Source organism: Rhinolophus sinicus, chromosome 14 (genome assembly GCF_057876585.1).
Source record: "Rhinolophus sinicus isolate RSI-liver-muscle chromosome 14, RSI-T2T, whole genome shotgun sequence".
Lineage (NCBI taxonomy): Eukaryota > Metazoa > Chordata > Mammalia > Chiroptera > Rhinolophidae > Rhinolophus > Rhinolophus sinicus.
Genome location: NC_142514.1, coordinates 116,270,735 through 116,284,038, shown reverse-complemented (window position 1 = coordinate 116,284,038; position 13,304 = coordinate 116,270,735). Strand labels below are relative to the sequence as shown.

Sequence of the window (13,304 nt, the reverse complement as noted above, 5' to 3'; positions counted from 1 at the left end):
GATTTGTTTCCATATCCTGGTTATTTTTTAGGCACTTCCATGTATGTTGAAGGACTAAGCAATCATGTGGAATATTACTATTATATTTAGTAAAATGATAAATGCCTACAAATATTTTTTAAGAAAAATAACTTAAAAAGAGTTATGAACTTCGATGAATGGACATATAGGGAGAGTATATATATATATATATATATATATATATATATATATACACACACACATATATACACACACACACTAGACTAGATATTTGAGATGAATTTAAAAATTTTATATAATTGATATGTACATGTGTGAGCGAATTAGAGTGAGGCAGGGATAAGGAAGGGATGAAAAGTATCCTAGGTAAATGGAACATCCTGAAGGAGGGCACAGCAGATAAAGGATAGAGCATTTTCTGAGAATATAAAATTATTCAGATTTTTATGTATAGTTTTGTTGGACTGGAATAGAATGAAATAAAACTGAAAATATAGAGTGGATCACTGTCACATAGAGAAATTTGTACAGGGGATTATGGCCCTGTGAGAATGCTACACTTTAATTATCTGTATATATAGATAGATTGATATATACCTTGTTTCCCCGAAAATAAGACCTAATCGGACCATCAGCTCTAATGCGTCTTTTGGAGCAAAAATTAATATAAGACCTGGACTTATTTTACTATAAGACCCAGTCTTTATAATATAATACAATATAATATAAGACTGGGTCTTATATTAATTTTTGCTCCAAAAGACGCATTAGAGCTGATGGTCCAACTAGGTCTTATTTTCAGGGAAGCAGGGTATATGTACATCTATCTATCTGTCTGTCTATCTGTCTGTCTATCATCTATCTATCTATCTATCTATCTATCTATCTATCTATCTATCTACCTATCTATCTATCTATCTATCTATCTGTCTGTCTGTCTCGGTAGATGTATATATATATAGCTCTCTGTATATGTGTTGGCATGTGTGTCTGTCTTGTTAATGATATTTTGACACAAATATTATCAGGGTTATTATTAAATTTTTGTATAAATGTTCACTTTACTACCTAAGGATAATTTAATCAAATCTCTCTTAAATCTCTTTGCCTTTAATTAAATTTTAATGTTTTCATAGATTTCAGAGCAGGACTTCAGAAGCTGCCAAACTTGAAGCTGAAGTAAGCAAAGCACAAGAAACAATTGAAGCTGCAGAAGTCTTAATTAATCAGCTTGATAGAGAACACAAGAGATGGAATGCACAGGTTTGTTTGAGAGAGTGAGGTCATAAAGGGGCTTCCTTTAAAATATAGGAAACCTATAATGTAACGTATTTGTTTAAAACTATATAAAGGAGAGAAACTGTATAACTTTCAGCTGGCTTAAAAATAAGTGATGTAGATATTAATGACTGTTATGTAAATTAATCTTTAAGCAAAGTATCTTTATGTGAATGGATTTTAGACAAAGCGACATATTCTTTTAGTTATCTGGGTTGTTGTGGGGAAAGACAGGGACGCAATTAAGTTGATGGAAAATTGAGAGCTCTTCAGAGATTTTTTTTTTTAACTTACCTTTACCAGGACAGTAATTTAAGATTTGACACTGTTAGCCATTTACTTCTTTTTGAAATACTTTGATTTTGCCTCTGTTAAGGTGTTGTCTCTTGTTTTTTGGTTGTTTTTCTTTAACCAGTTAGATTCCTCCCCTCACTGGATTTTTCTTATCTGCTCATCCAATAGTATTTGACTGCCTTCAGTATCCCTTCCTCAGCGCCCTTCTGTGCAACTATTCTGGGGTTATCCAGTCTTAAGAATATTAGCTATACTATGATGCTGACTAGTGCTATATTTCTAGACTGCTAAGTTTTAAATTCATATTTCCAACTACACTTTAAATATTTGCATTTAATTATCTTGGGAACTCAAACATAGCATGTCTAAATTAACTTATTGTTTTTTCTTATCCCACATGTCGTTTATTTCTTCTCTCTCATAAGGCATCTTTCTTTTAGGCATCAAAACCAAACAAATGTGGTTGTCTTAGACTCTTCTGTGTTTACTTGTCATATCCATTTGCAAATAATTTCTCATATTTGTCTTCTATCTTTAATGTCAATCCTTTTCTGTTTTCTCTTGAGTTCTCTTCGTTTGTTTCCCTCCTATCTCAGCCTTTAATTGGTTCATTCTTCATTTGTCAGCTTAATTGTCTTTCTAAAACCCAGTCTTAGAACATCACTGGCCCTGTGTAAACACTTTCAATGGCTCATTATCACCACAGGATAAAGTAGATGCTCCTTTGAATGGCATGGGACACCTTTCACCATCTGTCTCCCTCCAGTCTACCTCTCTTTATTACTTCGATATTGCTTCTCTTTCTGCTCAAACTTATGTGTTAGCCACACTATGCTTTAACTAATGAGTCTCCATGCTTTATATTTGTTTTGTGCCTTTGCTCATACTCTCTATTTTAATTGTATTTTACAAAATGGTGCTAATTCACAATATGTATTTAACTGTGATTGGGATAAAAATTCTGCTTTTATTAAAATCATTTGGAACTTTCAATGACAAAATATGTTCATGTTTACAATATATTAGGATTTTATACATTTGTTTAATACCAACGTGGTGAAAGGTGTTGTTATTTCTACATTTTGACAATTGTATTCAAGTCAGAATGACCATATATTACTTTAAACTCATAAATGATTATTTTCCACAGTCAAAACTGTAAATTATGAAGGTGTTATTGTTATTTTTTTCATATTAAAACATATCCATACATCAGTCTCTTTCTTTTTTCCAGGTTGCAGAGATAACAGAGGAATTAGCTACTCTTCCGAAAAGAGCTCAATTAGCTGCTGCATTTATTACATATCTTTCTGCTGCTCCTGAAGGTCTGAGAAAAACCTGTGTGGAAGAATGGACCAAGTCAGCTTGTCTTGAAAGTTTGTATATAGTTATTCATTAATTTGAAATGTCAGTATGTTAAAAATGCATCTTCTGTTTTTTGACATTTTACTTTTTAAAATATGAAAAATTTTCTTTAAGTTAAAAGGTACTATAGCTACTTTAGATTTGCCAAATTCTGCAAGTGTTCTGAGAATTGTTTTGTCATAATGATTCTTCTATTCTTAAAATCACTCATGAAACTCAGACCAACCACCGAATTATTTTTTGATACTGCATGAATGCAGTTAAACATTTCATTTCTTTAATTTTTATAGTAATTTCATATCTTAAGATGAGATGCAGGAACTCCAAAATGCCTTGTGAATTTTGTGGTTTTCACAAATTATTATAGTTGTGAAATCCATTTAATAGATGAAATATAAATTAACTGAAACCCATTTATTTTGCATTTTTTTTACTGTTTGAGCTGATTTTCCTCTTCTGGTGCTAAATGGGGAAGAATGGATTGAATATTAAGAATGGGCACAGGATTTTTGTTTGAATATTTTTAAATAGTTTTATTCCATTTCCTGTGTCAAGTACACGATTGTTATAGTGAAGTGTTATTGATATCTTTACCTTTTCAGAATTTGATTTGAGGAGATTTCTTTGTACTGAAAGTGAGCAGTTAATTTGGAAAAGTGAAGGCCTACCATCAGATGACCTTTCCATAGAAAATGCTATTGTTATCTTACAGGTAATTAATGAGTTTTTGGTTTTGCATTAGAAGTATTTCTCTTGAAACTTCCTCCAAGAAGTACCTTCTTCAAATTCTTAGACTTTCACAGTTATTACAAAAACGTGAATATTTTCCTAATGAAAATCCCTTTATGATTCATTTGGTGAATCTATAATTTTCAGTATAATTTATTTTGTACCTTACTATAAAAGTATAAACGAAGTGGCATTATTTTGGTGACAAAATATTCTAAATTGAACTCCTTAATGATAATAGAAAAATTTTAGGAATAGCTGCTTCACTTGGTTGTGTAGTTCATTCATTTAGCACATATGATTTATATTTTTAAATATTTGTTTTTTTAAAACAAGTTATACAAAGTGAAGATGTGATCAGTTTGATGTTGTAAGTCAGAATGATAAGTTGACCACAGATTAAACAATTTTGCCTTCTTTAATTTGATTTGCCTTGTTCTTTTAAACATTTTTCGTTATTATTTTTTACACTAGAATTATAAATCTGGAACTCTAAATGTGTATGTAAATAAATTAATTATGCAGTTCTGACAAGTTTGCGAACTCATCCTAGAAAAAGTGCTACATACCTCCTTGCTGAATATCACTATGGTCACCTTCGAAGTACTCCCCTTAGGAAGCTATGCATTGACACCAGTGCCTAGTTCCCTCTTCAAAGCAATTTTGGAACTCTTTTTCTGGAATGGCCACCAGAGCTGTCATCGTATTATCCTTGATGTCCTGAATGTCATCAAAATGTCTTCCTTTCAATATTTCCTTTATTTTCAGGTAAAGAAAGAAGTCACTAGGGGCCAGATCAGCGAGTAGGGAGGGTGTGCCAATACAGTTATTTGTTTACTGGCTAAAAACTCCCTCACAGACAGTGCCATGTGAGCGGGTGCATTGTCATGATGCAAGAATCATGAATTGTTGACGAAAAGTTCAGGTCATCTAACTTTTTTCATGCAGCCTTTTCAGGACTTCCAAATAGTAAACTTAGTTAACTATCCAGTTGGTACAAATTCATAAGGAATGATGATCCTCCTGATATCAAAAAAGGTTAGCAACATCGTTGCAACAAGTTAGCGAACTTAATTGTCAGAACTTGTATTACTGCAAACTATGGGCTTTTTATCATATTGGTTATTCCTTCTCCAAGGTTTTGTAATAACCTCTTCTTCCTTTTTCAGTAATCTAAGAAAGCAATCATTTGCAGATTTTAAAAACACACAATTTAAGTATTCTTTTTTTATTCCATAAAAAATCAGGGATGTGAGCCTTTAGAAAAACTATGTTTATCGCAATAATTTTTATTTTTTATTGATGATAATTTTACGGATGAAAATACTTTTGTATTCTGAATTATGTTTCATGATAAATATAGGAAAAATTGTTCTTGAAATTAATTTTAATAATAAGATTAAAGTATTATACATTTTTCTTGTGAAGACATGTATTGAGTATTTGATTTTTATTGTATACAGACCGCTTGGTGTCAAATTAGTTTTCTTTAAACCACTTAGAATTTCTGAGATTATTTTTCCTTCCTGCCATTCAGTGTGTGCTGAGGAAATGCAAACTAATTTAATATTAGTCTAAAGAATATGTAATTATAGAGATAAATCACATAGGGAATTGTTCTGTTTCCAATAAACCCCAAATAAATAACAATAATAATCACATATATATTTATATTCTATCTGTTTTGTTTATTTTATTCTTTAGATTCCACATATCAGTAAGATCATATGTTATTTGTCTTTCTCAGTCTGACTTACTTCACTTAGCATAATACCCTCTAGGACCATCCATGTTGTCACAAATGGGAAGATTTCATTCTTTTTTATGGCAGAATAATATTCCATTTCATGCTTTTTATGGCAGAGCATCGATATTGTAAATAGTGCTGCAGTGAACATAGTGGTGCATATATCTTTTCGAATTAGTATTTTGGATTTCTTTTGATAAATACCCAGGAGTGGAATTGCTGGGTCATAAGGTAGTTCTATTTTTAATTTGAGGAAACTCCATACTGTTTTCCATAGTGGCTGTGCCAATTTGCAATACCACCAACAGTGCACAAGGATTCCTTTTCCTTCATATCCTCACCAGCACTTGTTGTTGGTTGATTAATTGATGATGGTCATTCTGACAGGTGTAAGATGATATCTCATTACGGTTTTTATTTGAATTTCTCTGATGATGAGTGACACTGCACATCTTCATATGTCCATGGGCCATCTGTATGTTCATTTTGGAGAAATGTCTATTCAGGTCCTCTGCCCATTTGTTAATTGGATTGTTTGTTTTTTTGGTATTGAATTGTATGAGCTTTTTATATATTTTGGATATTAACCCTTTATCAGATGTATCATTGGTGAATATCTTCTCCCATTTAGTAGGATGTATTTTTGTTTTGTTGATGGTTTCCTTTGCTGTGCAAGGAAGTTTGATTTAGTTTGATTTAGTTCCATTTGTTTATTTTTTTCTTTGTTTCCCTTGCCCAAAGAGATATATCAGTGAAAATATTACTAAGGGTAATGTCTGAGAGTTTACTGCCTGTGTTTTCTTCAAGGAGTTTTGTGGTTTTGGGTCTTACATTTAAAGTCTTAATCCATTTTGAATTTATCCTTGTCTATGGAGTAAGAAGGTGGTTTAATTCTTTTCTTTTCTTTTTTTTGCATGTATCTATTCAGTTTCCCAGCGCCATTTATTGAATAGACTGTCTTTACTCCAATATGTGTTTTTGCTTCCTTTTACATAAATTAAACGACCATATAGGCACGGATTTATTTCTGGGTTCTCTATTATGGTCCATTGTTCTGTGTGGCTGTTTTTATGCTAATAACCATGCTGTTTTGATTACTATGGCCTTGTAGTATAGTTTGCTATCAGGTAGCATGATACCTTCAGCTTTATTCTTCTTTATCAAAATTGCCATGGCTGTTCAGGGTCTTTTAGGGTTCCATATAAATTTTAGGATTATTTGTTCTAGTTCTGTGAAAAATGTCATTAGGATTTTGATAGGGATTGTGTTGAATCTATAGATTGCTTTGGGTAGTACACCCGTTTTAACTATATTAATTCTTCCTATCCGTGAGCATGGTATATGCTTCCATTTATTTGTATCTTTTTTAATTTCTCTCTTCAATGTCTTACAATTTTTTGAGTACAGGTCTTTTATTTACTTGATTAAATTTATTCCAAGGTATTTTATTTTTCTTGATGCAATTGTAAATGGGATTGTTTTCTTAATTTTTCATTCTTATAGTTCATTATCGGTATATGAAAATTCAACCTGCTACATTGTATCCTGCTGCTTTACTAAATTTATCAGTTCTAATAGTTTTTTGTAGAATCTTTGGGGTTATCTGTATACGTTAGCATTGCATCTGCAGATAATTACAGTTGTACTTCTTTGTTTCCAATTTGGATTCCTTTTACTTCTTTCTCTTTTCTGATTGCTCTGGCTAGGTCTTCCAGTACTGTGTTGAATAGCAGTGGTGAGAGATAGTGTCCTTGTCTTGTTTCAGATTTTCACCATTGAGTATGATATTAGCCGAGGGTTTGTTATATATGGCCTTCATTATGTTGAGATGTGTTTCTTCTATTCCTACTTTACGAAGAGTTTTTATCATAATGGATGCTGGATTTTGTCAAATGCTTTTTCTGCATCTATCAATGTGATCATATTATTTTTATTTTTCATTTTGTTTATGTGGTGTATCATGTTGATTGATTTGCAGATACTGAAACAACATTCTATACCAGGAATAAGTTCCTTTTGATCGTGGTGTATGATCTTTTTAATATATCGTTGCTGAATTCGTTTTGCTAATATTTTGTTGAGGATTTTTGCATCTGTGTTCATCAGGGATATTGGCCTGTAATTTTCTTTTTTTGTAATGTCTTTGTCTGGTTTCAGAATTAGTGTGATGGTGGTCTCGTAGAATGAGTTGGGAGCCTCCCCTCTTCTTGAATTTTTTGGAATAGTTTGAGAAGAACAGATGTTAATTCTTTTTTGAATATTTGGTAAAATTCACCTGTGAAGCCATCTGGTGCAAGACTTTTGTTTGTGGGAGCCTGTAGATTACTGGTTTGATTTTATTAGTAGTAATTGGTTGGCTCAGATTTTCTGTTTCTTTTCGATTCAGCCTTGGAAGATTGTGTGGTTCTAGAAATTTATCATTTCTTCCAGATTATCCTGTTTGTCAGCATATAGTCTCTCGTAGTATTTTCTTAATTTTGTGTCCATTGTCACTTTTCCTCTTTCATTCCTGATTTTATTTATTTGGGTCCTCTCTTTTTGTTGATGAGCCTGTTAAAGATTTGTCAATTTTGTTTATCTTTTTAAGAATCCAGCTCTTGGTTTCATTGATCTTTTGTATTGTTTTTTAGCCTCTATTTTGTTTATTTCCACTCCAATCTTTATTATTTCCTTCTTGCTACTCCCTTTGGGCTTTGTTTGCTGTCTTTTTTTTTTCTTTTTCTTTTTCCTAGTTCCTTAGATGTGAAGTTAGATTGTTCATTTGAGATATTTTTTTTTCCTTTTTCTTAAAGTAGGTCTGCATTGCTATGAATTTCTCCCTGAGGATTGCTTTCACTGTGTCCTGTATATTTTGGTTCGTTGTGTTTTCATTTACATTTGTCTCAAGGTATCTTGGATTTCTTCCTTGATTTCATTGTTAACCCATTCATTGTTTAGTAGCATGTTATTTAGCCTCCTTGTATGTATGTGTTTTTCAGTTGGTTTTTTTTTTTTTTTTTGGTAATTGATTTCTAGGTTCATACTATTGTGGTCACCAAAGATGTTTGATATAATTTCAATCTTCTTAAATTTATTGTTTTGTGGCATAAGTGGTATATCTTGGAAAATGTTTCATGTGCACTTGAAAAAAATGTATATTCTGCTGCTTTGGGGTGAAATGTTTTAAAAAGGTCAGTTAAATTGATCTGCTGAACAGTGTCATTTAAGTCTGCTGTTTCCTTGATTTTCTTTCTGGAAGATGTGTTCATTGGTGTCAATATGTGTTAATGTCCCCTCCTATGATTGTGTTACTGTTGATCTTTCCCTTTATGGTGGTCAATATTTGTTTTATATGATATATTTAGGTGCTCCTATGTTGGTTGCATAGATTTTTACTAGGGCTATGTCCTCTTGTTAGATTAATCGCTTTGTCATTATGTAGTGTCCTTCTTTGTTTCATTTTAAAGTCAGTTTTGTCTGATGTAAGTATTGTTAACCCAGCTTTTATTTTCATTTCTGTTTGTGTGAAATATCTTTTTCCATCTCTCTCGACTTTCATTCTATGTGTGTCTTTCAATCTGAGGTGAGTCTCCTGTAGACAACATATGTACGGGTCATATTTTCTTATCCATTCAGCCTTCCTTTGTCTTTTGATTGGAGAATTTAATCCATTTACATTTAAAGTGATGATTGACAGGTACATAGTTATTATAATTTTATTCATATGTTTGAATCATGCTATTGCCTTTGCCTGAAATGCTTTTTCACCTCTCCCAAAGTCCAATTTATCTTCATTTGACTTGAATTGCTTCCTAGCAGATTCCCCTAACTCCAGCTCTGATCCTATATTGTGTCCTCTTTGATTATAAAATTTTTATGTTTTGCTTTTTTATTGTATGTGAACTCCCTAAAGGGTAAGGGAATATATCTTGTTAATTTCTGTATCACTCAAATTGTCTTACTGTAGTAGTTATACAACATATAGTAAGTAGATGAATGAACACATGAATGAATAAAAGCTTGATAATTTGGATCTAGTATAATTTGTTGTATGTAACATTTTACTACATTTAATCATGAAATAAAACCTAAACTATACCTTAAGAGATTTTTGTCTATATCTCTTTGGAGAGATATAAATAAATGAATGCAAACTTTTAAGTAATGTGAAATTCTTAAGCATATTTTCTTAAGCTAATACCATGATTTTCTTAATCTTTATCGTCTTTTTTTTTTTTTAACTGCATCAGATCATTGGTATGAAATCATGGGTAAGAACTTTATTAAACATTTAAAATAATTATTTTCATGGCTAGGGAAAATCTAGTAGACTTGTGAAATGTTTGCTATTGAATAGTCACATAAAATAAGATCCAAAACCCCAATGTAGTATATTGATAACACTTAAAAGCATATTTACTAACTGTGGGCACAGAGTCTGGAGTGCAGTTTCCAGGCTCTTGGCCTCATGTGGAAAGGTGCTGGCTCAGGTAGTAAATGGCCATCAACTGTGACTGGATGGCCATCAGCTGTGGCTAGTTGGCCGTCAGCTGTAACCAGTGAGCCATTGGCTACTAATATAACTGCCGTGGCTACGCTAGCAGAAAATGGGGGCTAGCAAGAAGATGGGGGCTGAGCTAGCAAGAGCCGATTGCAGTTAGCATGGCGGATTGCAGCTAGCAAGTGAGGTTGGATGGCAGAGAGAACTGGACGCAGATTGTGGATAGTGTGGCTCCTGCTTCCTGTAGCTCCAACCCAGCCGCCAGCGAGAATATAGTGGTATGACTCCCCTACCTATGGATCCGTAGGTGTTCCTTTTGGCCTCACCATATCCTGCGTTCTTATGTGGGTAGCAGGACTAGAGACCCCGCATGACAGCCCGCATGACCCTAGTCATCTCATTTTTCAGGGAATAGCAGATTTAATGATGAAACAGTAAGTAAAACCTCCAGAAATAGATGCTGGGTGAAGACCATATAGTAGTTTGACACTGGGGGAGGGGTGGCAGTAGTAGTCCATTTGGGTGCAAGCAAAAAGGGGGTGCATTGTCTGTAGCGAATTTGGAAACAATAATAGAGCTGTTTCAAATTTAGTCAGCTCTTTATTGTCACCATGTGCTGGCAATTTTAAACAATGTTACTGATAAAATGCTCTTTGCCCTTGGGGTAGATGGTCTCCCTTATTCTCCTTGGTATATCACTGAAGTAACATCATGTTCTTATTAGAACCTCAGTTCTAAGTCTTCCTTTCTCTTTGACTTTCATGTATTGTGTTATCTGTATAGCACACTATATATTTATATATTTACATATATTTATATTTATCATATGTATGTATATATATGTATGTATATAAATTGGCTTCTTTTCACATGCTATGTGGCATTGTGTATGTAGGGCATTTTCACTGGTTTCTAATTTTCTATTTGTTTCAGAGTTTAATTAGTATAAGGTATTTAGTTCATTAAATCTTAAAATATAACCTATATAATTTTCTCTTCTAGGGCACTTCTTTGGTAATATTAATTATATACTGCTTTATAAGAATTAGTGTCTTAAATATAAGCAATTATATTGATTGTTATTTCAGCAATACTTTTGTGATTGGGTCATACTTGTCTTTTAAGGCCTTTATGGTTTATTCAACCAAAAATATATATAAAGTTAGGCAATAACTTGGTTGTCCAGAGCTCTTGCTTACTATACTGTTAATATACATTGTCTGTGTTACTGTGTGATAAATAGGACTGTACTTACTGTGGTTAAATTGAATTAGCTCATATTAATTACTGATCACACTAAAATTTTTTAACGTGGCTGAAAACTGTACCTTTAATTCCTCCTCATGGTTGAATATTTATATTCTCCAAAGCATGAGAGAAAAACTCACTCAGTAATTGATTCATAATTTTTAGGAAATTATTTCCATCTAATGAAAGCTTATAATCTTTTTTCTGAACTAGAGTCGAGTGTGCCCGTTTCTTATAGACCCTTCTTCCCAAGCTACAGAATGGTTAAAGACACATTTGAAAGACTCGCGTTTGGAAGTTATTAACCAGCAGGTATGTATTATAATTTAGATACAGACTAGTAATGGCATCTTATGGTGAAAAGAACTCTGGGTCTGTAATCAGAGAACATAGTCAAATAGATATAACTTACCTGGTACGGGACCCTGGGAAAGAAATACACTTCTCTTAGCTTCAGTATTCTAATTTGTAAAGACAAGATTAGAATATATATTTGTTTCCTTTTATGTGCAGGGTGTTGATCTAAGCCCTGGGAGTTTAATTGTGAGTACAGTGCCTGCCCTCATGGAGATGACAGTCTAATAGGTCAGAGAGACAATTCATAAGCATTTACCCAAAATTATGATTAAAAACACAAGTATAAGATCTTATAGGAAAGTTAAAAGTTACTAACTTAGCTTGGAGAAAGCCTCCTGGACTATTAGCATACTTGTAGTTTCTCTCTGTGCCTCTTATAATTTCCTGTTCCTGTAACTCACCATGAGAATCTTTGATGTGTCCAAGATTTAACATATTGTCAGGGAAATGTAATCATAACCTTTTGAGTTGTGACTTTGCACTGTCATATTTATCTTGCCAAGGAAATTATTTTGGCCAGGTATTTTTTTTTTTTGACATAAGCCTAGTGTATGATTAAAATTTGTAGATATTCTTGGATAATTGAAAAATTACGTCTTGAAAACATACTTCACTTATAAAATGGGGATATTTCCCTCATTTGTGTGTATTATTAATAATTGTAAATTGGATAATGTACACAACACTTGAATGTCACTCATAGTGTCATTATAGCCACTTACAATGTCACATTATATAGTCATATTATATGTATAATATAATATATATAATATAATATATAATATATATGACTATATTATATATGTATATATACAATATATATATATAGTCACATTATAATGTCACTTATAGGAGATTTAATAATTATTACCTCAAATATTTAATTTATTTTAACCATAGTTGGAGGCCTGGAATGACATTTGAAACTATTCTTTCTTTAGACAGAAAACCAAAAAATTTTGCATGGTTATAGATTTTGTGTAAAGGTTCTTTTCACCATGATTAGGCCTACTACACTAAGAAAAGTTTATTAGAATTTATCATCTTGCCTTTCTTCTTCCATTCCGTGTTTGACTTTGAACATAACAAACCAAAGTAGTTCTTAATTAATAGGTGGGTGAGTCATTGCATATAGAATTAGGAAATTTGTTTCTAAATCAATTTGAAATTATAGTAGAAGATTGAAAAAGGCTTTTTTTATTGCTAATGTAAAATTTCCTATTTTTCTTAAATGTCTATTTTTTTATGAAAATTATTTGATAATTTATCCAACTAAAATGATTCATCACCAAGTACTTATAACTAGAAAAGCAATTGTAACTAATTTGAATGGCTAGCATGCATATTTTAAAATATTCGTATTATTCCTGTTGATATTTTCATTCATTATCTGTAAGGGCCTTTGTAAATATTAAGGAAATAAAGGAATTAATATGTATTCTTTTTTCTCTTAGGATAGTAATTTTATCACAGCTCTTGAGTTGGCAGTACGTTTTGGGAAAACGCTTATTATACAAGAGATGGATGGTGTAGAACCTGTTCTTTATCCATTACTGAGACGAGATCTGGTTGCTCAAGGTAAATATTTGACAGTTTCCAGAGAGTAACTACTTTTAAAATTTCCAAAGTAATTAACTTCGTAACTAACTGATTTTTTTTGTCTTGCCACTGAATCTGAGGAAACAAACTTTTTTGGGAGGCTAATGATAATGTCCCAATAGTAATAGCAAGTAAACAAAATTTTAAAGTGCCTTTATATGAAGAGACACTGTGTTGGGGTCTCCAAGGCTGCTCCTGGATGCAGTATTTTATTAGGAAGACTCA

General features: G+C 32.2%; 1 protein-coding gene across 4 annotated transcripts in view; it reads left to right on the top strand.

The window, feature by feature from the left end:
* The window catches only part of DYNC2H1 (dynein cytoplasmic 2 heavy chain 1), a 292,996-nt gene that overhangs the window by 114,342 nt on the left and 165,350 nt on the right, over positions 1-13,304 (top strand). For 3 of the 4 annotated variants that reach the window (XM_074335553.2, XM_074335552.2, XM_019717179.3), the window contains exons 61-66: positions 1,119-1,245; positions 2,789-2,930; positions 3,522-3,631; positions 9,625-9,645; positions 11,337-11,435; positions 12,935-13,058. In XM_074335553.2, coding sequence (XP_074191654.2) covers positions 1,119-1,245; positions 2,789-2,930; positions 3,522-3,631; positions 9,625-9,645; positions 11,337-11,435; positions 12,935-13,058 — 623 coding nt within the window. The remainder of the gene's footprint in view (positions 1-1,118; positions 1,246-2,788; positions 2,931-3,521; positions 3,632-9,624; positions 9,646-11,336; positions 11,436-12,934; positions 13,059-13,304) is intronic. The other variant, XM_019717180.3, reaches the window with a different exon arrangement.